The 24,837-nt window shown below is 44.9% G+C and overlaps 1 protein-coding gene across 1 annotated transcript in view; it reads right to left on the bottom strand.

Annotated features, from left to right (window-relative positions):
- Positions 1 to 24,837, bottom strand: part of LOC135508909 (ZZ-type zinc finger-containing protein 3-like) — a 51,844-nt gene that overhangs the window by 23,316 nt on the left and 3,691 nt on the right. The window contains exons 2-5 of the mRNA XM_064929131.1: positions 13,524 to 15,311; positions 5,552 to 5,690; positions 5,295 to 5,442; positions 3,053 to 3,171 (exon numbers count right to left, since the gene is read on the bottom strand). Of these exons, the coding sequence (XP_064785203.1) occupies positions 3,053 to 3,171; positions 5,295 to 5,442; positions 5,552 to 5,690; positions 13,524 to 15,311 (2,194 nt within the window). The remainder of the gene's footprint in view (positions 1 to 3,052; positions 3,172 to 5,294; positions 5,443 to 5,551; positions 5,691 to 13,523; positions 15,312 to 24,837) is intronic.

Below are 24,837 nucleotides of genomic sequence, written 5' to 3'. Positions count from 1 at the left end.
AGAGAGAGAGAGAGAGAGAGAGGTTAGAGAGAGAGAGGACGGGTTAGAGAGAGACGGGTTAGAGAGAGACGGGTTAGAGAGAGAGAGAGTTAGAGAGACGGGTTAGAGAGAGACGGGTTAGAGAGAGAGAGAGAGAGAGAGAGACGGGTTAGAGAGAGAGAGACGGGTTAGAGAGAGAGAGAGAGAGACGGGTTAGAGAGAGAGAGAGAGAGAGAGAGGTTAGAGAGAGAGAGAGACGGGTTAGAGAGAGAGAGACGGGTTAGAGAGAGAGAGATGGGTTCGAGAGAGAGAGACGGGTTAGAGAGAGAGAGAGACGGGTTAGAGAGAGAGAGAGACGGGTTAGAGAGAGAGAGACGGGTTAGAGAGAGAGAGACGGGTTAGAGAGAGAGAGACGGGTTAGAGAGAGAGAGACGGGTTAGAGAGAGAGAGACAGGTTAGAGAGAGAGAGACAGGTTAGAGAGAGAGAGCATCTAGAAATCTAGTTGCAAGTTTACTGAAAATGAAATATAGAAATCACATTTACATAAGTATTCACACCCCTGAAGCAATAGATGTTAGAGGAACTGTTCGCAGTGATTACAGATGTGAATCTTTCTGGTTGAGTCTCTCAGAACTTTGTTACATTTACATTTACATTTAAGTCATTTAGCAGACCTGGATTGTACAACATTAGCCAATAATTCTTTTCAAAGGTCTTTAAACTCTGCAACAATTGGTTGTTCATCATCGCTAGACAACTATTTTCAAGTCTTTGCCATAGATTTTCAAGTAGATTTAAGTCAAAACTGTAACTCGGCCATTCAGGAACATTCACTGTCTTCTTGGTAAGCAACTCCAGTGTATATTTGGCCTTGTGTTTTAGGTTATTGTCCTGCTGAAAGGTGAATTAATATCCCAGTGTCTGGTGGAAAGCAGACTGAACCAGGTTTTCCTCTAGAATTTTGTCTGTGCTTAGCGCCATTCCCTTTCTTATTTATCCTGAAAAACTCCCCAGTCCTTAACGATGACAAGCATACCCATAACATGACGCAGCCACTACTATGCTTGAACATATGGAGAGGGGTACTGAGTGATGTGTTGTGTTGGATTTGACCCAAACATAACACTTTGCATTCGGGACAAAAAGTGAATTGCTTTGACACATTTTTTTGCAGTATTACTTTAGTCCCTTGTTGAAAACAGGAAGCATGTTTTGGAATATTTTTATTCTGTGCAGACTTCCTTCTTTTCACTCTGTCATTTAGATTAGTATTGTGGAGTAACTACAATGTTGTTGATCCATCCTCAGCTTTCTCCAATCACAGCCATTCAACTCTGTAACTGTTTTAAAGTCACCATTGGCCTCATGGTGAAATCCCTGGGTGGTTTCCTTCCTCTCCGGCAACTGAGTTAGGAAGGACGCCAGTATCTTTGTAGTGACTGGAGGTATTAATAACGTGCTCAAATGGATATTCAATGTCTTCTTTTTAAAATATTTTAACCATCTACCAATAGGTACCTTTCTTTGTGAGGCATTGGAAAACCTCCCTGGTCTTTGTGGTTGATTCTGTGTTTGAAATTCAATGCTCAACCCAGGGACCTTAAAGATAATTGTATGTGTGGGGTACAGAGATGAGGTAGTCGTTAAACACCATTATTACACAGAGTCCATGCAACTTATTATGTGACTTGATGAGCACATTCTTACTCCTGGACTATTTAGGCTTGTCATAACAAAGGGGTTGAATACTTATTGACTCAAGACATTTCCGGTTTAAATCTTTTATTAATTTGTAAAAATGTTGAAAAACATAATTCCTCTCATGAGGTATTATGGTTTATTATGTGTTGGCCAGTGACAAAACAGATCTAAATTTGTATTTATTAATTGAACCTGTATTTAACTAGGCAAGTCAGTTCAGAACAAATTCTTATTTACAATTCCTACAAGGGAACAGTAGGTTAACTGCCTTGTTCAGGGGCAGAACGACAGATTTTTACCTTGTCAGCTCAGGGATTCGATCCAGCAACCTTTCGGTTACTGGCCCAACACTCTAACCACTAGGCTACCTGCTGGTTACTGGCCCAACACTCTAACCACTAGGCTCCCTGCTGGTTACTGGCCCAACACTCTAACCACTAGGCTACCTGCTGGTTACTGGCCCAACACTCTAACCACTAGGCTACCTGCTGGTTACTGGCCCAACACTCTAACCACTAGGCTACCTGCTGGTTACTGGCCCAACGCTCTAACCACTAGACTACCTGCTGGTTACTGGCCCAACACTCTAACCACTAAGCTACCTGCTGGTTACTGGCCCAACACTCTAACCACTAAGCTACCTGCTGGTTACTGGCCCAACACTCTAACCACTAAGCTACCTGCTGGTTACTGGCCCAACACTCTAACCACTAGGCTACCTGCTGGTTACTGGCCCAACACTCTAACCACTAAGCTACCTGCTGGTTACTGGCCCAACACTCTAACCACTAAGCTACCTGCTGGTTACTGGCCCAACACTCTAACCACTAGGCTACCTGCTGGTTACTGGCCCAACACTCTAACCACTAAGCTACCTGCTGGTTACTGGCCCAACACTCTAACCACTAGGCTACCTGCTGGTTACTGGCCCAACACTCTAACCACTAGGCTACCTGCTGGTTACTGGCCCAACACTCTAACCACTAAGCTACCTGCTGGTTACTGGCCCAACACTCTAACCACTAGGCTACCTGCTGGTTACTGGCCCAACGCTCTAACCACTAGACTACCTGCTGGTTACTGGCCCAACACTCTAACCACTAAGCTACCTGCTGGTTACTGGCCCAACACTCTAACCACTAAGCTACCTGCTGGTTACTGGCCCAACACTCTAACCACTAAGCTACCCAATTTAATCAATTTTAAATTCAGGCTGTAAGACAACAAATGTGGAGAAAGTCAAGGCGTATGAATACCTTCTGAAGGCATTGTGTGTGTGTGTTCCTGTGTGTGTGTGTGTGTGTGTGTCTGTGTGTGTGTGTGTGTGTGTGTGTTGGGGAGCGTAACCATAACCATTGGCAGTATGTTTACCTGTGAGTTGCTGCTGTTCTCCAGAGCATCACTAGAGGGCAGAGCAGAGTACAGGGTCGACGATTCACCCTCCTTGTCCTTGGGATCCAAGGGGCTGATTGGTCGGTCTGGTAACCTGACTATAGAAATAATAATACAGCACACTGATTGGTCGGTCTGGTAACCTGACTATAGAAATAATAATACAGCACACTGATTGGTCAGTCTGGTAACCTGACTATAGTAATAATAATACAGCACACTGATTGGTCGGTCTGGTAACTATAATAATAATAATACAGCACACTGATTGGTCAGTCTGGTAACCTGACTATAGTAATAATAATACAGCACACTGATTGGTCAGTCTGGTAACTATAGTAACAATAATAATACAGCACACTGATTGGTCAGTCTGGTAACTATAGTAATAATAATACAGCACACTGATTGGTCAGTCTGGTAACTATAGTAATAATAATACAGCACACTGATTGGTCAGTCTGGTAACCTGACTATAGTAATAATAATACAGCACACTGATTGGTCAGTCTGGTAACTATAGTAATAATAATACAGCACACTGATTGGTCAGTCTGGTAACTATAGTAATAATAATACAGCACACTGATTGGTCAGTCTGGTAACTATAGTAATAATAATACAGCACACTGATTGGTCAGTCTGGTAACCTGACTATAGTAATAATAATACAGCACACTGATTGGTCAGTCTGGTAACTATTGTAATAATAATAATAATAATACAGCACACTGATTGGTCAGTCTGGTAACTATAATAATAATAATACAGCACACTGATTGGTCAGTCTGGTAACTATAGTAATAATAATAATATAATAATAATAATCATAAAGCACACTGTTTGGTCAGTCTGGTAACTATAGTAACTATTGTAATAATAATAATAATACAGCACACTGATTGGTCAGTCTGGTAACCTGACTATAGTAATAATAATAATACAGCACACTGATTGGTCAGTCTGGTAACTATTGTAATAATAATAATAATAATAATAATAATAATAATAATACAGCACACTGATTGGTCAGTCTGGTAACTATTGTAATAATAATAATAATAATAATAATAATAATAATAATACAGCACACTGATTGGTCAGTCTGGTAACTATTGTAATAATAATAATAATAATAAAGCACACTGTTTGGTCAGTTTGGTAACTATAGTAATAATAATACAGCACACTGATTGGTCAGTCTGGTAACCTGACTATAGTAATAATAATACAGCACACTGATTGGTCAGTCTGGTAACTATTGTAATAATAATAATAATAATACAGCATACTGATTGGTCAGTCTGGTAACTATAGTAATAATAATACAGCACACTGATTGGTCAGTCTGGTAACCTGACTATAGTAATAATAATACAGCACACTGATTGGTCAGTCTGGTAACTATAGTAATAATAATACAGCACACTGATTGGTCAGTCTGGTAACTATTGTAATAATAATAATAATAATACAGCACACTGATTGGTCAGTCTGGTAACTATAGTAATAATAATACAGCACACTGATTGGTCAGTCTGGTAACCTGACTATAGTAATAATAATACAGCACACTGATTGGTCAGTCTGGTAACTATAGTAATAATAATAATAATAATACAGCACACTGATTGGTCAGTCTGGTAACTATAGTAACAATAATAATACAGCACACTGATTGGTCAGTCTGGTAACTATAGTAATAATAATACAGCACACTGATTGGTCAGTCTGGTAACTATAGTAATAATAATACAGCACACTGATTGGTCAGTCTGGTAACCTGACTATAGTAATAATAATACAGCACACTGATTGGTCAGTCTGGTAACTATAGTAATAATAATAATACAGCACACTGATTGGAGACAGAAAGAACAAAGCATTTCCAAAACATTGGAAGATAAGACCCATTTCAATTATGAAATAAACAATTCATCAATTAAACAACTTAATTCATACGATGCCTTGTTGGTAACGATCGACTTACCCTTATCGAATATGAGTTTGAGACTCCTGGTCGACTTACCCCCGTCAGTTTGAGCCTCCTGGTCGACTTACCCCCGTCAGTGTGAGCCTCCTTGTCGACTTACCCCCGTCAGTTTGAGCCTCCTGGTCGACTTACCCCCGTCAGTGTGAGCCTCCTGGTCGACTTACCCCCGTCAGTGTGAGCCTCCTGGTCGACTTACCCTCGTCAGTTTGAGCCTCCTGGTCAACTTACCCTTATCGAATATGAGTTTGAGCCTCCTGGTTTTGCGTTTCTTGTCACAGAACTCCCTCTCGAAATCTCCCAGTCCTGACGTGTACTGGTCCCATGAGATGTCTGGCAGCTGAACCACTCTCTGGGGCCGCGGCATGCCCAGTTCCACCTGGGGGTCAGAGGTAAGAACTCAGCAGGAAGTGACTATGAGCAGGAAGTGACCTCGTAGAACAAGACAGAGAGAGACAGAGATAGCGAGAGAGAGAGGAGCAACAAACCTGTTTCTGCAGCTGCTCCACAAAGCTGACGGGGTCTTGGAGAGCTTCTCTCTGCTGTCTGGCCAGACGCTCCAAGTCCAGTATACTCTGGGTTCTCTGCGCCTCCAACACACCTACCGTCTGGAGTAACCTCTGGTAACTGGTGGAGGGGAGGGGGGGAATAACAGAGGGGGGAGGGGTTAATTTGCTTATTAGGATCCCCATTACCTTTTGCAGAAGCAGTACCTGCTCTTCCCGGGGTCCTCAAAAAACACAAGACATGACAAGTAAGAGAGACAAGGACAGTCACTCAAATGTAATCTACAACAATATACAAACAAAGTACAATAATGTGTCTGTTTGTTCCCTTACGGACCCTGTAGTTCCATGTGATCATGGCTCTGTGTAATACTGTGAAGGTAGTTCCATGTGATCATGGCTCTGTGTAATACTGTGAAGGTAGTTCCATGTGATCATGGCTCTGTGTAATACTGTGAAGGTAGTTCCATGTGATCATGGCTCTGTGTAATACTGTGAAGGTAGTTCCATGTGATCATGGCTCTGTGTAATACTGTGAAGGTAGTTCCATGTGATCATGGCACTGTGTAATACTGTGAAGGTAGTTCCATGTGATCATGGCTCTGTGTAATACTGTGAAGGTAGTTCCATGTGATCATGGCTCTGTGTAATACTGTGAAGGTAGTTCCATGTGATCATGGCACTGTGTAATACTGTGAAGGTAGTTCCATGTGATCATGGCACTGTGTAATACTGTGAAGGTAGTTCCATGTGATCATGGCTCTGTGTAATACTGTTAACCCACAGTTAATCCACTGTTCCTAGACCAGTTAACCCACTGTTCCTAGACCAGTTAACCCACTGTTCCTAGACCAGTTAACCCACTGTTCCTAGACCAGTTAACCCCACTGTTCCTAGACCAGTTAACCCCACTGTTCCTAGACCAGTTAACCCCACTGTTCCTAGACCAGTTAACCCCACTGTTTCTAGACCAGTTAACCCCACTGTTCCTAGACCAGTTAACCCCACTGTTCCTAGACCAGTTAACCCACTGTTCCTAGACCAGTTAACCCCACTGTTCCTAGACCAGTTAACCCACTGTTCCTAGACCAGTTAACCCACTGTTCCTAGACCAGTTAACCCACTGTTCCTAGACCAGTTAACCCACTGTTCCTAGACCAGTTAACCCACTGTTCCTAGACCAGTTAACCCACTGATCCTAGACCAGTTAACCCCACTGTTTCTAGACCAGTTAACCCACTGATCCTAGACCAGTTAACCCCACTGATCCTAGACCAGTTAACCCCACTGTTCCTAGACCAGTTAACCCACTGTTCCTAGACCTGTAACCCCGTCCAATTCAACCCAGTCCAGCCCAACTCAGTTCAACCCAGTCCAGCCCGGTTCAACCCAGTCCAGCCCGGTTCAACCCAGTCCAGCCCGGTTCAACCAAGTCCAGTCCAGTCCAACCCAGTCCAGCCCGGTTCAACCCAGTCCAGCCCGGTTCAACCCAGTCCAGCCCGGTTCAACCCAGTCCAGCCCAGTTCAACCCAGCAGGACCTGACTGCCCAGCACTGCTGCCTGTGTCCCAAACGGCCCCCTATTCCCTACGCTGTGCACTACTTTGGACCAGGGCCAGTAGTGCACTATGGAACAGGGTGCCGTTTGGGATGCATCCTCCGATCCCTGCGTTCATCTGAGCTCACGACAGTGGTTTCTTCATCACAGTAATCTCACTCGCTCAGCCCAGTCAAAACTGTTCGCTGCTCTGGCCCCCCAATGGTGGAACAAACTCCCTCACGACGCCAGGACAGTGGAGTCAATCACCACCTTCCGGAGACACCTGAAACCCCACCTCTTCAAGGAATACCTAGGATAGGATAAAGTAATCCTTCTCCTGTGTCCCCCCCCCCTATTCCCTACGCGGTTAAATGATTTAGATGCACTATTGTAAAGTGGCTGTTCCACTGGATGTCATAAGGTGAATTCACCAATTTGTAAGTCGCTCTGGATAAGAGCGTCTGCCAAATGACTTAAATGTAAATGTAAATGTAATGAATCATATTACCAATATATGTTACACGATACTCCCTAAGCATCAGTTCTATTTTCCAAACCTCGGTACCCTCAGCCTGAACTCTCAGCTGGGCACCATCAAGGATGGATTTTATAGGAGGGCTGTTTTAGATTCAGTCAGTCAGGTTTCTATTCCAATTCAAGATATGAAAACTGCTGTTTCCAATTAGCATTTTTCAGGTCTTGGCTTGGAATTTAAAGTCACACCCTGAAATTGAAAGGCAAATTGAAAAGACCCTGTCATCACTAACCCCCATTATCACCACAGACCAACTACCCTGTCATCACTAACCCCCATTATCACCACAGACCAACTACCCTGTCATCACTAACCCCCATTATCACCACAGACCAACCACCCTGTCCTCACTAACCCCCATTATCACCACAGACCAACTACCCTGTCATCACTAACCCCCATTATCACCACAGACCAACTACCCGGTCATCACTAACCCCCATTATCACCACAGACCAACCACCCTGTCCTCACTAACCCCCATTATCACCAACAGACCAACCACCCTGTCCTCACTAACCCCCATTATCACCACAGACCAACCACCCTGTCATCACTAACCCCCATTATCACCACAGACCAACTACCCTGTCATCACTAACCCCCATTATCACCACAGACCAACTACCCTGTCATCACTAACCCCCATTATCACAATAGACCAACTACCCTGTCATCACTAACCCCCATTATCACAATAGACCAACTACCCTGTCATTACCACAGACCAACTACCCTGTCATCACTAACCCCCATTATCACCACAGACCAACTACCCTGTCATCACTAACCCCCATTATCACCACAGACCAACTACCCTGTCATCACTAACCCCCATTATCACCACAGACCAACTACCCTGTCATCACTAACCCCCATTATCACAATAGACCAACTACCCTGTCATTACCACAGACCAACTACCCTGTCATCACTAACCCCCATTATCACCACAGACCAACCACCCTGTCATCACTAACCCCCATTATCACCACAGACCAACTACCCTGTCATCACTAACCCCCATTATCACCACAGACCAACTACCCTGTCATCACTAACCCCCATTATCACAATAGACCAACTACCCTGTCATCACTAATCCCCATTATCACCACAGACCAACCACCCTGTCATTACTAACCCCCACTACCATTATCACCACAGACCAACTACCCTGTCATCACTAACCCCCATTATCACCACAGGCCAACTACCGTGTCATCACTAACCCCCATTAGCACCACAGACCAACTACCCTGTCATCACTAACCCCCATTATCACCACAGACCAACTACCCTGTCATCACTAACCCCCATTATCACCACAGACCAACTACCCTGTCATCACTAACCCCCATTATCACCACAGACCAACTACCCTGTCATCACTAACCCCCATTATCACCACAGACCAACTACCCTGTCATCACTAACCCCCATTATCACCACAGGCAACTACCCTGTCATTACTAACCCCCATTATCACCACAGACCAACTACCCTGTCATCACTAACCCCCATTATCACAATAGACCAACTACCCTGTCATCACTAACCCCCATTATCACAATAGACCAACTACCCTGTCCTCACTAACCCCCATTATCACCACAGATCAACTACCCTGTCATCACTAACCCCCATTATCACCACAGACCAACTACCCTGTCATCACTAACCCCCATTATCACCACAGGCCAACTACACTGTCATCACTAACCCCCATTATCACCACAGACCAACTGCCCTGTCATCACCACAGACCAACCACCCTGTCATCACTAACCCCCATTATCACCACAGACCAACTACCCTGTCATCACTAACCCCCATTATCACCACAGACCAACTACCCTGTCATCACTAACCCCCATTATCACCACAGACCAACTACCCTGTCATCACTAACCCCCATTATCACCACAGACCAACTACCCTGTCATCATTAACCCCCATTATCACCACAGACCAACTACCCTGTCACTACTAACCCCCACTACCATTATCACCACAGACCAACTACCCTGTCATCACTAACCCCCATTATCACAATAGACCAACTACCCTGTCATCACTAACCCCCATTATCACAATAGACCAACTACCCTGTCATTACCACAGACCAACTACCCTGTCATCACTAACCCCCATTATCACCACAGACCAACCACCCTGTCATCACTAACCCCCATTATCACCACAGTCCAACTACCCTGTCATTACTAACCCCCACTACCATTATCACCACAGACCAACTACCCTGTCATCACTAACCCCCATTATCACCACAGGCCAACTACCCTGTCATCACTAACCCCCATTATCACCACAGGCCAACTACCCTGTCATCACTAACCCCCATTAGCACCACAGACCAACTACCCTGTCATCACTAACCCCCATTATCACCACAGACCAACTACCCTGTCATCACTAACCCCCATTATCACCACAGACCAACTACCCTGTCATCACTAACCCCCATTATCACCACAGGCCAACTACCCTGTCATTACTAACCCCCATTATCACCACAGACCAACTACCCTGTCATCACTAACCCCCATTATCACCACAGACCAACTACCCTGTCATCACTAACCCCCATTATCACCACAGACCAACTGCCCTGTCATCACCACAGACCAACCACCCTGTCATCACTAACCCCCATTATCACCACAGACCAACTACCCTGTCATCACTAACCCCCATTATCACCACAGACCAACTACCCTGTCATCACTAACCCCCATTATCACCACAGGCCAACTACCCTGTCATTACTAACCCCCATTATCACCACAGACCAACTACCCTGTCATTACTAACCCCCATTATCACCACAGACCAACTACCCTGTCATCACTAACCCCCATTATCACCACAGACCAACTGCCCTGTCATCACCACAGACCAACCACCCTGTCATCACTAACCCCCATTATCACCACAGACCAACTACCCTGTCATCACTAACCCCCATTATCACCACAGACCAACTACCCTGTCATCACTAACCCCCATTATCACCACAGAGCAACTGCCCTGTCATCACCACAGACCAACCACCCTGTCATCACTAACCCCCATTATCACCACAGACCAACTACCCTGTCATCACTAACCCCCATTATCACAATAGACCAACTACCCTGTCATCACCACAGACCAACTACCATTTCATCACTAACCCCCGTTATCACCACAAACAAACTACCCTGTCATCACTAACCCCCATTATCACCACAGACCAACTACCCTGTCATCACTAACCCCCATTATCACAATAGACCAACTACCCTGTCATCACCAACAGACCAACCACCCTGTCCTCACTAACCCCCATTATCACCACAGACCAACTACCCTGTCATCACTAACCCCCATTATCACCACAGACCAACTACCCTGTCATCACTAACCCCCATTATCACCACAGACCAACCACCCTGTCATCACTAACCCCCATTATCACCAACAGACCAACCACCCTGTCCTCACTAACCCCCATTATCACCACAGACCAACCACCCGGTCCTCACTAACCCCCATTATCACCACAGACCAACTACCCTGTCATCACTAACCCCCATTATCACCACAGACCAACCACCCTGTCATCACTAACCCCCATTATCACCACAGACCAACCACCCTGTCCTCACTAACCCCCATTATCACCACAGACCAACTACCCTGTCATCACTAACCCCCATTATCACCACAGACCCAGTTGTAATATCTGATGCTGGTGTGTTGATGTGTGACGGCAGCAGCCACTCTAACAGACACCAGACAGTAGTCGCCTATAAAATCTACTGAAGCAGAAACCTGCAGTCAATCCAATGGAAATAACGTTTACAGCATTTTCCAGTGAGTCAGAGCTCTACAGTGCTACCATTTTGTGTTCCTTGTAAAAATAAAAATAAAGGATTTTCCATTTCTACATTATACCCTTTCACAACCCTGCACCCAAAGACCTGTACGACCCTGCACCCAAAGACCTGTACGACCCGGGACCCAAACACCTGTACGACCCGGGAACCAAACAACTGTACGACCCGGACCCAAACACCTGTACGACCCGGGACCCAAAGACCTGTATGACCTGGGACCCAAAGACCTGTACGATCCGCGACCCAAACACCTGTACGACCCGGGACCCAAAGACCTTTTTACAGGTACTATGGAGTTGACCACAATCATTGCTGATTCTAAAGATGGGGTGTGAACCTCAGTTCCTGGAGAGACCGCGTGTCTGCTGGTTTCTGTGATTTCAATTTAATTGGTGTCAAATGAAGACCAAGACAACCAGGTGAGGGGAGTTCCTAACTAATCAATGAAGACCTAGACAACCAGGTGAGGGGAGTTCCTAACTAAATCAATGAAGACCTAGACAACCAGGTGAGTGGAGTTCCTAACTAGCCAATGAAGACCAAGACAACCAGGTGTGGGGAGTTCCTAACTAGCCAATGAAGACCTAGACAACCAGGTGAGTGGAGTTCCTAACTAGCCAATGAAGACCAAGACAACCAGGTGTGGGGAGTTCCTAACTAATCAATGAAGACCAAGACAACCAGGTGAGGGGAGTTCCTAACTAATCAATGAAGACAACCAGGTGAGGGGAGTTCCTAACTAATCAATGAAGACAACCAGGTGAGGGGAGTTCCTAACTAATCAATGAAGACCTGGTCAACCAGGTGTGGGGAGTTCCTAACTAATCAATGAAGACCAAGACAACCAGGTGTGGGGAGTTCCTAACTAAATCAAGAAAGACCTAGACAACCAGGTGAGGGGAGTTCCTCACTAATCAATGAAGACCTAGACAACCAGGTGAGGGGAGTTCCTAACTAATCAATGAAGACAACCAGGTGAGGGGAGTTCCTAGCTAAATCAATGAAGACAACCAGGTGAGGGGAGTTCCTAACTAATCAATGAAGACAACCAGGTGAGGGGAGTTCCTAGCTAAATCAATGAAGACCTACACAACCAGGTGTGGGGAGTTCCTAACTAGCCAATGAAGACCAAGACAACCAGGTGAGGGGAGTTCCTAACTAATCAATGAAGACAACCAGGTGAGGGGAGTTCCTAGCTAAATCAATGAAGAACTACACAACCAGGTGTGGGGAGTTCCTAACTAGCCAATGAAGACCAAGACAACCAGGTGAGGGGAGTTCCTAACTAATCAATGAAGACAACCAGGTGCGGGGAGTTCCTAACTAATCAATGAAGACAACCAGGTGAGGGGAGTTCCTAACTAATCAATGAAGACAACCAGGTGAGGGGAGTTCCTAACTAATCAATAAAGACAACCAGGTGAGTGGAGTTCCTAGCTAAATCAATGAAGACCTAGACCTAGACAACCAGGTGAGGGGAGTTCCTAACTAATCAATGAAGACCTAGACAACCAGGTGAGGGGAGTTCCTAACTAATCAATGAAGACCTAGACAACCAGGTGAGTGGAGTTCCTAACTAATCAATGAAGACCTAGACAACCAGGTGAGGGGAGTTCCTAACTAATCAATGAAGACAACCAGGTGAGGGGAGTTCCTAACTAATCAATGAAGATCTAGACAACCAGGTGAGGGGAGTTCCTAACTAATCAATTACCTTAACTAATCAATCAAGTACAAAAGAGAAGCAAAAACGTTTAGACACTCGGCCCTCCAGGAATTGAGCTTGTCAATTGACAGGACTACAATGTAGATATAATCTCAGGAATGGAGCTTGTCAATTGACAGGACAATAATCTAGATAAAATCCCAGGAATTGAGCTTTTCAGTTGACAGGACTACAATGTAGATATAATCTCAGGAATGGAGCTTGTCAATTGACACTAATCTAGATATAATCCCAGGAACTCCCACTACGCACTCTTTGTTGTGTTTGAGCACCAGGTGGTCCGACTCAAAGTAATACACATCTGGTTCCTCTTCGTCCTCCACCTGCTTCTCCTCCTCCTCCTGCTGCTGGCTTCCTCCTACCGGGACCTCCTTACTGGCTGTCCGGACGCCTTCTCGGAGCTCCCCGAAGTCCCGACCGTCCCCTACTACCCTGTCATCCCTACCGGCTCCCAGCTCCATGGGAACCGGCAGAAGAGATGGGAGAGACCCTCCCCTGGCCTGGGTGCTGGAGGGACCTGAAGAAGGGGTAGAAGTAGCCAGAGTAGCATCCAGATCCAGCCTCCGACAGGCCCCCTCTCTCAGAGGGCCATTGTCCCGAAGAGGGTCTCTGGGAGGGGAGCAGGGTTTGGGGGACGAGGGGGCCCCTGCACTCTGGGGCGAAGTCCTCAGGGTGTATTGGTGTTCGTGGGGTTGGGTGAAAGACGGGGGCGAAGTGCCGGAGACAGAAGGGGTCTCTGAGGGGGTCTGGGGGGCTAGCAAAGGCATGGTGGATTCTCCTGAGTTGTTGATGTTGTTGTTTGGGATGTTGTGGTTTGCGTTGATGATACTGGTGGCAACAGCATCCTGCACCAGTGGCCAACCATTACTTCTCCCGTTGGTGCTCTCCTCCTCCTCCTCTTCCTCCTCCTCGGTCGCTGTCACTTCTTCCTCCTGACACACCGAGTCCCCCACTACATCCAACTCCACTTCCTCCTCCCTGACTGACAGGTGTGGGGTGGAGGAGTCCTCTTCAAAGGAGGCCAGAGGAGGAGCAGAATACTCCCCAGAGTCCCTAACCTCCTCCTCCTCCTGCACAGAATCACAGTTTCTACAAGGCACTATGGGGTCTGGGGGCGAGGGGCAGGGCGCCCCCGTCTGGCCGCCGTTCAGCAGTGCGGGACTGGGACCTGGGCAGCTGGTGTTAACGGCAGCGCTGACACCCGGGGGGATTGTCTGAGCGTCAAAGCTACTGCTGGTCTGTCCCAGCCCAGTAGAGGATTTATGGGAGTTCGAGTTCTGGGGAGGAACAGGGGGATTATGGGAAGTGGAGTTCAGGGGCTGCTGAGCATGGCCGTCGCTCTCAATATGGCCGCCGCTGTCCTCCTCCTCCTCCTCACCTTCCTCTTTGTTGAGGTTCTGTGGAGAAGAGGAAGAGGGTGCGGTGCAGATTAGGTTGAGCGGGTCACCCTCTTCACTGTTCTCCTTGACAGTCGCTGGGGGGGTGCAGGAGGATGGGGGGATGTCAGGTTTGGCGGGTGCAGAAGAGGGGTCGTCCTCGGGGCCCTGCGACTCCCCGTGACGGGAACACCGTTTGGCCCTTTTGAGGAGCAGAGAAGCATCTCTCCCACCAGCCCCCGACGTCTCCTTCCCCCTCCCCTCACAGTTCTCAGCCTGGTCCGAACCCCCACACCCATCACTCTCCGAGCAGGACAGTCCCCTCTTCCTGGGGCTCGGCCATGTCTCCCTGTCCACTGAGGAGGCCTTGTGGTGGGTTACCTTTCCCTGGTGACCCCCAGGCTTCTCTGAGCTCCCAGCCTGGGCGTCCGGTCTCTTCTTGGGGGAGCGTGGGGCCCTGCTGCCGGGGAGCGGTGACCCCTGAACCTCCTCCGGCTGGGCGATACTGCGGTTCCTGAGGGTTCGGCCACAGAAGTTCTCGTCCAATCCATTGAGCCCGACCGATGACCTTGTGACGCGCGAGGAACGTGACGTGGCCATGCTACGGCGGGGGACTACTGACGTCTCATCGTGCTGCTCAGTCACCTGCTGCAGAATGGGGTACCTGGAGGAGACAGAGGGGTTATAAGGCTTTGTAAAGCGAGGATACATAAGGCTTCATAATGGATACATAAGGCTTCATAATGGATACATTAGACTTCATAAAGGCTACATTAGGCTTCATAAGGGAAATCCTACTTCTATGTCAACAATGAGGCTAATGCATAACTGAACCAATCAGACTGTGTGTTGGGAAATTCTGACGGGCTGACAGGAGCTTTCATCTAGTGCTGGATCAAAAAGAATGGCTGGACTTTTCAAAACGTCGCCCGGCTTTGATGCTCCGGCTGTGTGTTCTGTGTCGGTCTGTGGATTGAAGGAGACTGCAGTACAAGGCACCCTATTCCCTATGTAGTGCCCTCTTTTACATTTGTAAAAAGGGCCATCGGACTCTGGTCTAAAGTAGCGCACTATATAGGGAATAGGGTTCCATAGGTGTCTGGTCTGAAGTAGTGCACTATGTAGGGAATAGGATGCCATAGGACTCTGGTCTAAAGTAGTGCACTATGTAGGGAATAGGGTGGTATTTGGGACAACCCTAATCTCTGGTCAAGACCTGGGATTCGCATAGTACCCTGAATAAAAATATTAACAATTTCAAAGAGAAAATCATAGAATGACAGTCATTTAGAAGTGCAAAATATATACATACACATTTTATATAGAAATTCTAATAGTTCGCCTAATTTCAGTTTGTGACAAAACAAGCAATGCTGAGAATCATTCAACCATCTAAACCACTGAGAGAATCATTGTACCATCTAAACCACTGAGAATCATTGAACCATTTAAACCACTGAGAATCATTGAACCATCTAAACCACTGAGAATCATTGTACCATCTAAACCACTGAGAATCATTGTACCATCGAAACCACTGAGAATCATTGTACCATCTAAACCACTGAGAATCATTGTACCATTTAAACCACTGAGAATCATTGTACCATTTAAACCACTGAGAATCATTGTACCATCTAAACCACTGAGAATCATTGAACCACTGAGAATCATTGAACCATTTAAACCACTGAGAATCATTGAACCATCTAAACCACTGAGAATCATTGTACCATCTAAACCACTGAGAATCATTGTACCATCTAAACCACTGAGAATCATTGTACCATCTAAACCACTGAGAATCATTGTACCATCTAAACCACTGAGAATCATTGTACCATCTAAACCACTGAGAATCATTGTACCATCTAAACCACTGAGAATCATTGTACCATTTAAACCACTGAGAATCATTGTACCATCTAAACCACTGAGAATCATTGTACCATTTAAACCACTGAGAATCATTGTACCATCTAAACCACTGAGAATCATTGTACCATCTAAACCACTGAGAATCATTGTACCATCTAAACCACTGAGAATCATTGTACCATCTAAACCACTGAGAATCATTGTACCATTTAAACCACTGAGAATCATTGTACCATTTAAACCACTGAGAATCATTGTACCATCTAAACCACTGAGAATCATTGTACCATCTAAACCACTGAGAATCATTGTACCTTCTAAACCACTGAGAATCATTGTACCATCTAAACCACTGAGAATCATTGTACCATCTAAACCACTGAGAATCATTGTACCATCTAAACCACTGAGAATCATTGTACCATCTAAACCACTGAGAATCATTGAACCACTGAGAATCATTGAACCATTTAAACAACTGAGAATCATTGTACCATCTAAAACCACAGACAATCATTGAACCAAAAGTTACACATTGTCATTTATTAGACACAAGCATAGAATTACATATAGTAATTTAGTAGGATCTCTGTGCACAAAGCAACACAGCATAACCACCAACCCGAGAGCGAATCTATGACGTAATGATACCCTGTGGGGTGACTTCCTGTTTACAGACATCAACAACATTCTAATCTGCCAAGATTTGAGCCCTCCCTTGAAGCAGTGTTAGATTATAATTTACACTAAATCCTCCCTTGAGGCAGTGTTAGATTATAATTTACACTAAATCCTCCCTTGAGGCAGTGTTAGATTATAATTTACACTAAATCCTCCCTTGAGGCAGTGTTAGATTATAATTTACACTAAATCCTCCCTATAAACAGTGTTGGATTATAATTTACACTAAATCCTCCCTTGAAAGCAGTGTTAGATTATAATTTACACTAAATCCTCCCTTGAAAGCAGTGTTAGATTATAATTTACACTAAATCCTCCCTTGAGGCAGTGTTAGATTATAATTTACATTAAATCCTCCCTTGAGGCAGTGTTACAGATTATAATTTACACTAAACAAAAATATAAAAACGCAGCAATCAACAATTTCAAGGATTTTAATGAGTTTCAGTTCATTTAATGAAAAACAGTCAATTTAAATAAATAAATTAAGACGTAATATATGGATGTCACATGACTAGAATACAGATATGCAAATGTTGTTGAAAAGATACCTTGAGAAAAGAGGTCGGGCCGTGGGTAAGGGAAACCAGTCAGTATCTGGGGTGACCACCATTTGTCTCGTGCGACGTGACACAGCTCCTTCACACATACAGTATTTACACCCCTTGATGTTTTCCACATTTAGTTACAAATAGGGTTTTCCTCATCAATCTACACACAGTACCACATGACAAAGAAAAAAACAGTTTTGTTCATTTTTACAAAGTTGTTAAGATAAAACTCAACTATCACATTTACATAAAGTATTCAGACCCATTACCCAGTACTTTGTTGAAGCACCTTTGGCAGCGATTACAGCCTCAAGTCTTCTTGGGTAGGAAGCTACAAGCTTGACACACCTGCACTTGAGGAGTTTCTCCCATTCTTCTGTGCAGATCCTCAGTCAGGTTGGATGGGGAGTCACTGCACAGCTATTTTCAGGTCTCTCCAGAGATGTTTGATCAGGCTCAAGTGCTGGGTCTGGCTGGGCCACTCAAGGACATTCAAAGACTTGTCACGAAGCCACTCCTGTGTCATCTTGGCAGTGTGTTTAGGGTTGTTGTCCTGTTGAAAGGTGAACCTTCTCCCCAGTCTGAGGCCCTGAGCTCTGGAGCAGGTTGTCATTGCTTTTTTACTGAGGAGTGGCTTCTGGAATGTTCTCTTTTCTCCACAGAGGGACTCTGGAGCTTTATCAGAGTGAACATTGGGTTATTGGTCACCTCCCTGACCAAGGCCCTTCTTCACCCGATTGTTCAGTTTGGCCAGACGGCCAGCTCTATGAAGAGTCTTGGTGGTTCCAAACTTCTTCCATTTCAGAATGATGGAGGCCACTGTGTTCTTCGGGACCTTCAATGCTGCAGAAATGTTTTGGTACCTTTCCCCAGATCTGTGCCTCGACACAATCCTGTCTCGGAGCTCTACGGACAATTCCTTCAACCTCACGGCTTGGTTTTTTCCCCCCCGACATGCCCTGTCAACTGTGGGACCTTATATAGACAGGTGTGTGCCTTTCCAAATTATGTCCAATCAATTGAATTTAGAACTGGTGGGCAATCAATTGTAACTGGTGGGCAATCAATTGAATCTCAGATCATCCCACAGTTTCATCAGCTGTCTGGGAGACTGGTCTCAGATGCTCCCGCAGGTGAAGAAGCAGGAAGTGGAGGTCCTGGACTGGTTACATGTCGTCTGTGGATGTGAGGCCGGTTTAAAACGACGATGGAGGCGGCTTATGGTAGATAAACTAACATTCAATTGTCTGGCAATAGGGCCTCATAGTACCCTCTGGTGGACATTCCTGCAGTCACCATGCCAACTGAACACTTCCTTAAAACTTGAGACATCTATGGTGTCGTGTGACAAAACTGCACATTTTAGAATGGCCTTTTATGGTCCCCAGCACAATGTGCACCTGTGTAATGATCATGCTGTTTAATCAGCTTCTTGATAATCCATCCTCCTTACAGGTGTGGCATATCTTGGCAGAGAAATGCTCACTAACAGGGATGTAAACAAATTTGTGCACAAAATTGAGAAAAATCATCTTTTTGTCTGTAACATTTCTGGGATCTTTGATTTCAGCTCGTGTTACATACGAGACCAACACTTGTCATGTTGCGTTTATATTTTTTGTTCAGTGTAACTTTGTTTGCCTAGACAATAATTAACAGATTGGTGTAATCTGGTGTGCAGTGCGAGGGCAAACACTCAAATTTGCACCCCTGTGAGTCCCCAGAACGAGGACGAGACAAATAAGGCTGTGTTTGACAGGGAGATGTAGACTGGCATCAAGGGATCTCTAACTACGGCCACTTCCTCCTGCCCAAGGAGGATGTTTTTTCCCCTTACTTTTCTAAAGCAAAACGGATGTTTGTCCGACCTTCTGATTGCAGATCTTAGAGATACCAGAGTGTAAAAACTGATCTGAGACGGTGGTGAAAGGACTAACTGGTGGGCTGACCCCTAGACCCACCTGTGGGCTGACCCCTAGACCCACCTGTGGGCTGACCCCTAGACCCACCTGTGGGCTGACCCCTAGACCCACCTGTGGGCTGACCCCTAGACCCACCTGTGGGCTAACCCCTAGACCCACCTGTGGGCTGACCCCTAGACCCACCTGTGGGCTGACCCCTAGACCCACCTGTGGGCTGACCCCTAGACCCACCTGTGGGCTGTAACTGGTGGGCTGACCCCTAGACCCACCTGTGGGCTGTAACTGGTGGGCTGACCCCTAGACCCACCTGTGGGCTGTAACTGAGCTAAACAACTACCGCCCCGTAGCACTCACTTCCGTCATCACGATGTGCTTTGAGAGACTAGTCAAGGATCATATCACCTCCACCTTAACTGTCACCCTAGACCCACTTCAATGTGTTTACCACCCCAATAGATCCACAGACGATGCAATCGCCATCACACTGCACACTGCCCTAACCCATCTGGACAAGAGGAATACATATGTAAGAATGCTGTTCATTGACTACAGCTCGGCATTTAACACCATAGTACCCTCCAAACTCATCATTAAGCTCAGGGCCATGGGTCTCGACCCCGCCCTGTGCAACTGGGTCCTGGACTTCCTGACGGGCCGCCCCCAGGTGATGAAGGTAGACAACAACATCTCCACCCCGCTGATCCTCAACACTGGGGCCCCACAAGGGTGCGTTCTGAGCCATCTCCTGTATGTGACCAATAACATCTGCTAACCATGTGACCAATAACATCTGCTAACCATGTGTATGTGACCAATAACATCTGCTAACCATGTGACCATTACCATCTGCTAATCGTGTGTATGTGACCATTACTATCTGCTAACCATGTGTATGTGACCAATAACATCTGCTAACCATGTGACCATTACCATCTGCTAACCGTGTGTATGTGACCATTACCATCTGCTAACCATGTGTATGTGACCAATAACATCTGCTAACCATGTGACCATTACCATCTGCTAACCATGTGACCATTACCATCTGCTAACCGTGTGTATGTGACCATTACCATCTGCTAACCGTGTGTATGTGACCATTACCATCTGCTAACCGTGTGTATGTGACCAATAACATCTGCTAACCATGTGACCAATAACATCTGCTAACCATGTGACCAATAACATCTGCTAACCATGTGACCAATAACATCTGCTAACCATGTGTATGTGACCAATAACATCTGCTAACCATGTGACCAATAACATCTGCTAACCATGTGTATGTGACCAATAACATCTGCTAACCATGTGTATGTGACCATTAACATCTGCTAACCATGTGTATGTGACCATTACCATCTGCTAACCATGTGTATGTGACCAATAATATCTGCTAACCATGTGACCATTACCATCTGCTAACCGTGTGTATGTGACCATTACCATCTGCTAACCATGTGTATGTGACCAATAACATCTGCTAACCATGTGACCAATAACATCTGCTAACCATGTGACCATTACCATCTGCTAACCGTGTGTATGTGACCATTACCACCTGCTAACCGTGTGTATGTGACCAATAACATCTGCTAACCGTGTGTATGTGACCATTAACTTCTGCTAACCGTGTGTATGTGACCAATAACATCTGCTAACCATGTGACCATTACCAACTGCTAACCGTGTGTATGTGACCAATAACATCTGCTAACCATGTGACCAATAACATCTGCTAACCATGTGACCATTACCATCTGCTAACCGTGTGTATGTGACCAATAACATCTGCTAACCGTGTGTATGTGACCAATAACATCTGCTAACCGTGTGTATGTGACAAATAACATCTGCTAACCGTGTGTATCTGACCAATAACATCTGCTAACCATGTGTATCTGACCAATAACATCTGCTAACCATGTGACCAATAACATCTGCTAACCATGTGTATGGGACCAATAACATCTGCCAACCATGTGTATCCGACCAATAACATCTGCTAACCATGTGTATCTGACCAATAACATCTGCTAACCGTGTGTATGGGACCAATAACATCTGCTAACCGTGTGTATGGGACCAATAACATCTGCTAACCGTGTGTATGGGACCAATAACATCTGCTAACCGTGTGTATGTAACCAATAACATCTGCTAACCGTGTGTATGTGACCAATAACATCTGCTAACCGTGTGTATGTGACCAATAACATCTGCTAACCGTGTGTATGTGACCAATAACATCTGCTAACCGTGTGTATGGGACCATTACCATCTGTTAACCGTGTGTATGGGACCAATAACATCTGCTAACCGTGTGTATGTGACCAATAACATCTGCTAACCATGTGACCAATAACATCTGCTAACCATGTGTATGGGACCAATAACATCTGCTAACCGTGTGTATGTGACCAATAACATCTGCTAACCGTGTGTATGTGACCATTACCACCTGCTAACCATGTGACCAATAACATCTGCTAACCGTGTGTATGTGACCATTACCATCTGCTAACCGTGTGTATGTGACCATTACCATCTGCTAACCGTGTGTATGTGACCATTACCATCTGCTAACCGTGTGTATGTGACCATTACCATCTGCTAACCGTGTGTATGTGACCAATAACATCTTCTAACCGTGTGTATGTGACCAATAACATCTGCTAACCATGTGACCAATAACATCTGCTAACCATGTGACCAATAACATCTGCTAACCATGTGACCAATAACATCTGCTAACCATGTGACCAATAACATCTGCTAACCATGTGTATGTGACCAATAACATATTCACGTGAAGCAACTGTCACAACATGGCCCTTTGGGTGTATATACCCCCCCTCTACCAAAACAGGTTTTTATTACCTCAGGTCATAAATACCATGTAGAAATGTTGGGTTTGACAGGTTAGAGGGGAAAGAAACCTCAGAGAACAAAGAGCTTCTCTTGCCAAAACGCCAAATCCCCAAAAATTGGAGAATTAAACAATATTTCTATTTTTGAGAATGTGGGAATGGTCTGTGGGTATTTAAAGAACAATCCTGTCGCAGTTGTTTCATTTTGTGACATCAGCAGTAGAACAAGACAACGATATCTCTGGAAGGATACATTCCCCAGTTATTCGTTTTCTACCTGAATGTTGGGTAAAATATATGATTGAATTTGAAACTATTTGTGAGAAGATGTAATGTTGACCTTTAAACAAGATATTGTTTAGGTATAAAAGTTAACGAGTCAGTGGCCACACCCACGTGAGCCAAGACATCACATTAGGCGTCATGGAACGCCATTTTCTCAGAAATGTATAAAATCCACTTCCTACAAAATATACATTAAGTCAGAGAATGCCAGGACGGAGTTGAAATGGCTACAACTCTATAAACTAAAAAACAATTTTTCACACTGCAGCTGTTTAAATACTTCAGTCTGGTAAACGCATCCGATCTCATAACACATCTGAACTTTCATCTGGACCTAGTGCTCGCGCCTCGTGAGTTTGGATTGTGTACTAAACGCGCAAACAAAAAGGAGGTACTTGGACATAAATGGACTTTAATCGAACATTTATTATGGAACTGGGATTCCTGGGAGTGCATTCTGATGAAGAGCATCAAAGGTAAGTGAATATTTATAATGCTATTTCTGACTTCTTGACTCCACAACATGGCGGGTATCTGTATGGCTTGTTTTGGTCTCTGAGCGCCGTACTCAGATTATTGCATGGTGTGCTTTTTCCGTAAAGTTTTTTTTTTTTTATCTGACAGCGGTTGTATTAAAGAGAAGTGGAGCTATAATTCCATGCATAACAGTTGTATCTTTGATCAACGTTCATTATGAGTATTTCTATAAATTGATGTGGCTCTCTGCAAAATCACATGACGTTTTGGAACTACTGAACGTAACGCGCCAATGTAAACTGAGATTTTTGGATACAAATATGAAATTTACCAAACAAAACATACATGTATTGTGTAACATGAAGTCCTATGAGTGTCATCTGATGAAGATCATCAAAAGGTTAGTGATGAATTTTCTTTATTTCTGCTTTTTGTGACTCCTCTCTTTGGCTGGAAAAATGGCTGTGTTTTTCTGTGACTTGGCTCTGACCTAACATAATTGTTTGGTGTGCTTTCGTCGTAAAGCCTTTTTGAAATCGGACACTGTGGCTGGATTTACAACAAGTGTATCTTTAAAATAGTATAAAATAATTGTATGTTTTGAGAAATTTAAGTATGGGATTGCCGTTGTTTTGAATTTGGCGCCCTGCAGTTTCACTCTCTGTTGACGAGGTGGGACGCTACCATCCCACCTACCCTGGTGAGGTTAATGATAGTCAACAACACAAGACATCATTTTCAACAATGAACATTGTTTCACAGACTGACCAATGCACACCTGGATTGCCTCACAAGGATAGCAACAACAGACTATACATTTAGAATGAATTCAGTCAAGAAGCAGAGGGGACATTTTCGTTCATTCAACTACTGAGGCAACCCTTAATATGGGTCGTTTACATGCGATGTAGCCTATTTAATGTGTGTGTGTATATATTTATGATGTGCTGTACATCAAATCAATTGCATGTGCTCTATTGCTCTGAATTTGCTATCAGTTGATAACTCATAATATGCGCGATGCATTGTTGTCTCTACCTTCTTGGCCTTTGTGCTTTTGTCGGTGCCCAATAGTGTTTGTGCCCTGTTTTATGCTGCCATGCTGTGTTGTCGTGTGTTGCTGCCATGCTGTGTTGTCGTGTGTTGCTGCCATGCTGTGTTGTTGTCTTAGGTCTCTCTTTATATAATGTTGTCTCTCTTGTTGTGATGTGTGTTTAGTCCCATATTTTTTTATTTTATTTATTTTTACTCCAAGTCCCAGCCCCCGCAGGAGGCCCTGTTCTTTATTTAACTAGTTATTTAACTAGTCAAGTCAGTTAAGGTTAAATAAAAAATAAAATTGTATCAACCAAAAGTACACCTTGCAAAAACAATTGTGAGTAACACTGTCATAGTGCCCTCCACACACCACTCCAACAAAGAAGTAATGTGACCTAACCATGTAGGAACTAAGGAAGGGAAAGAGATGGAGAACGCACAGGCAGAAGGGGACGGTGTCTATTGTGACACTCTACTGTACATTCCAA

This window comes from Oncorhynchus masou, chromosome 3 (assembly GCF_036934945.1).
Source record: "Oncorhynchus masou masou isolate Uvic2021 chromosome 3, UVic_Omas_1.1, whole genome shotgun sequence".
NCBI classification, from domain to species: domain Eukaryota; kingdom Metazoa; phylum Chordata; class Actinopteri; order Salmoniformes; family Salmonidae; genus Oncorhynchus; species Oncorhynchus masou.
Note: the sequence above shows the minus strand (reverse complement) of the source record. Positions and strands in the feature narration are given on the sequence as shown.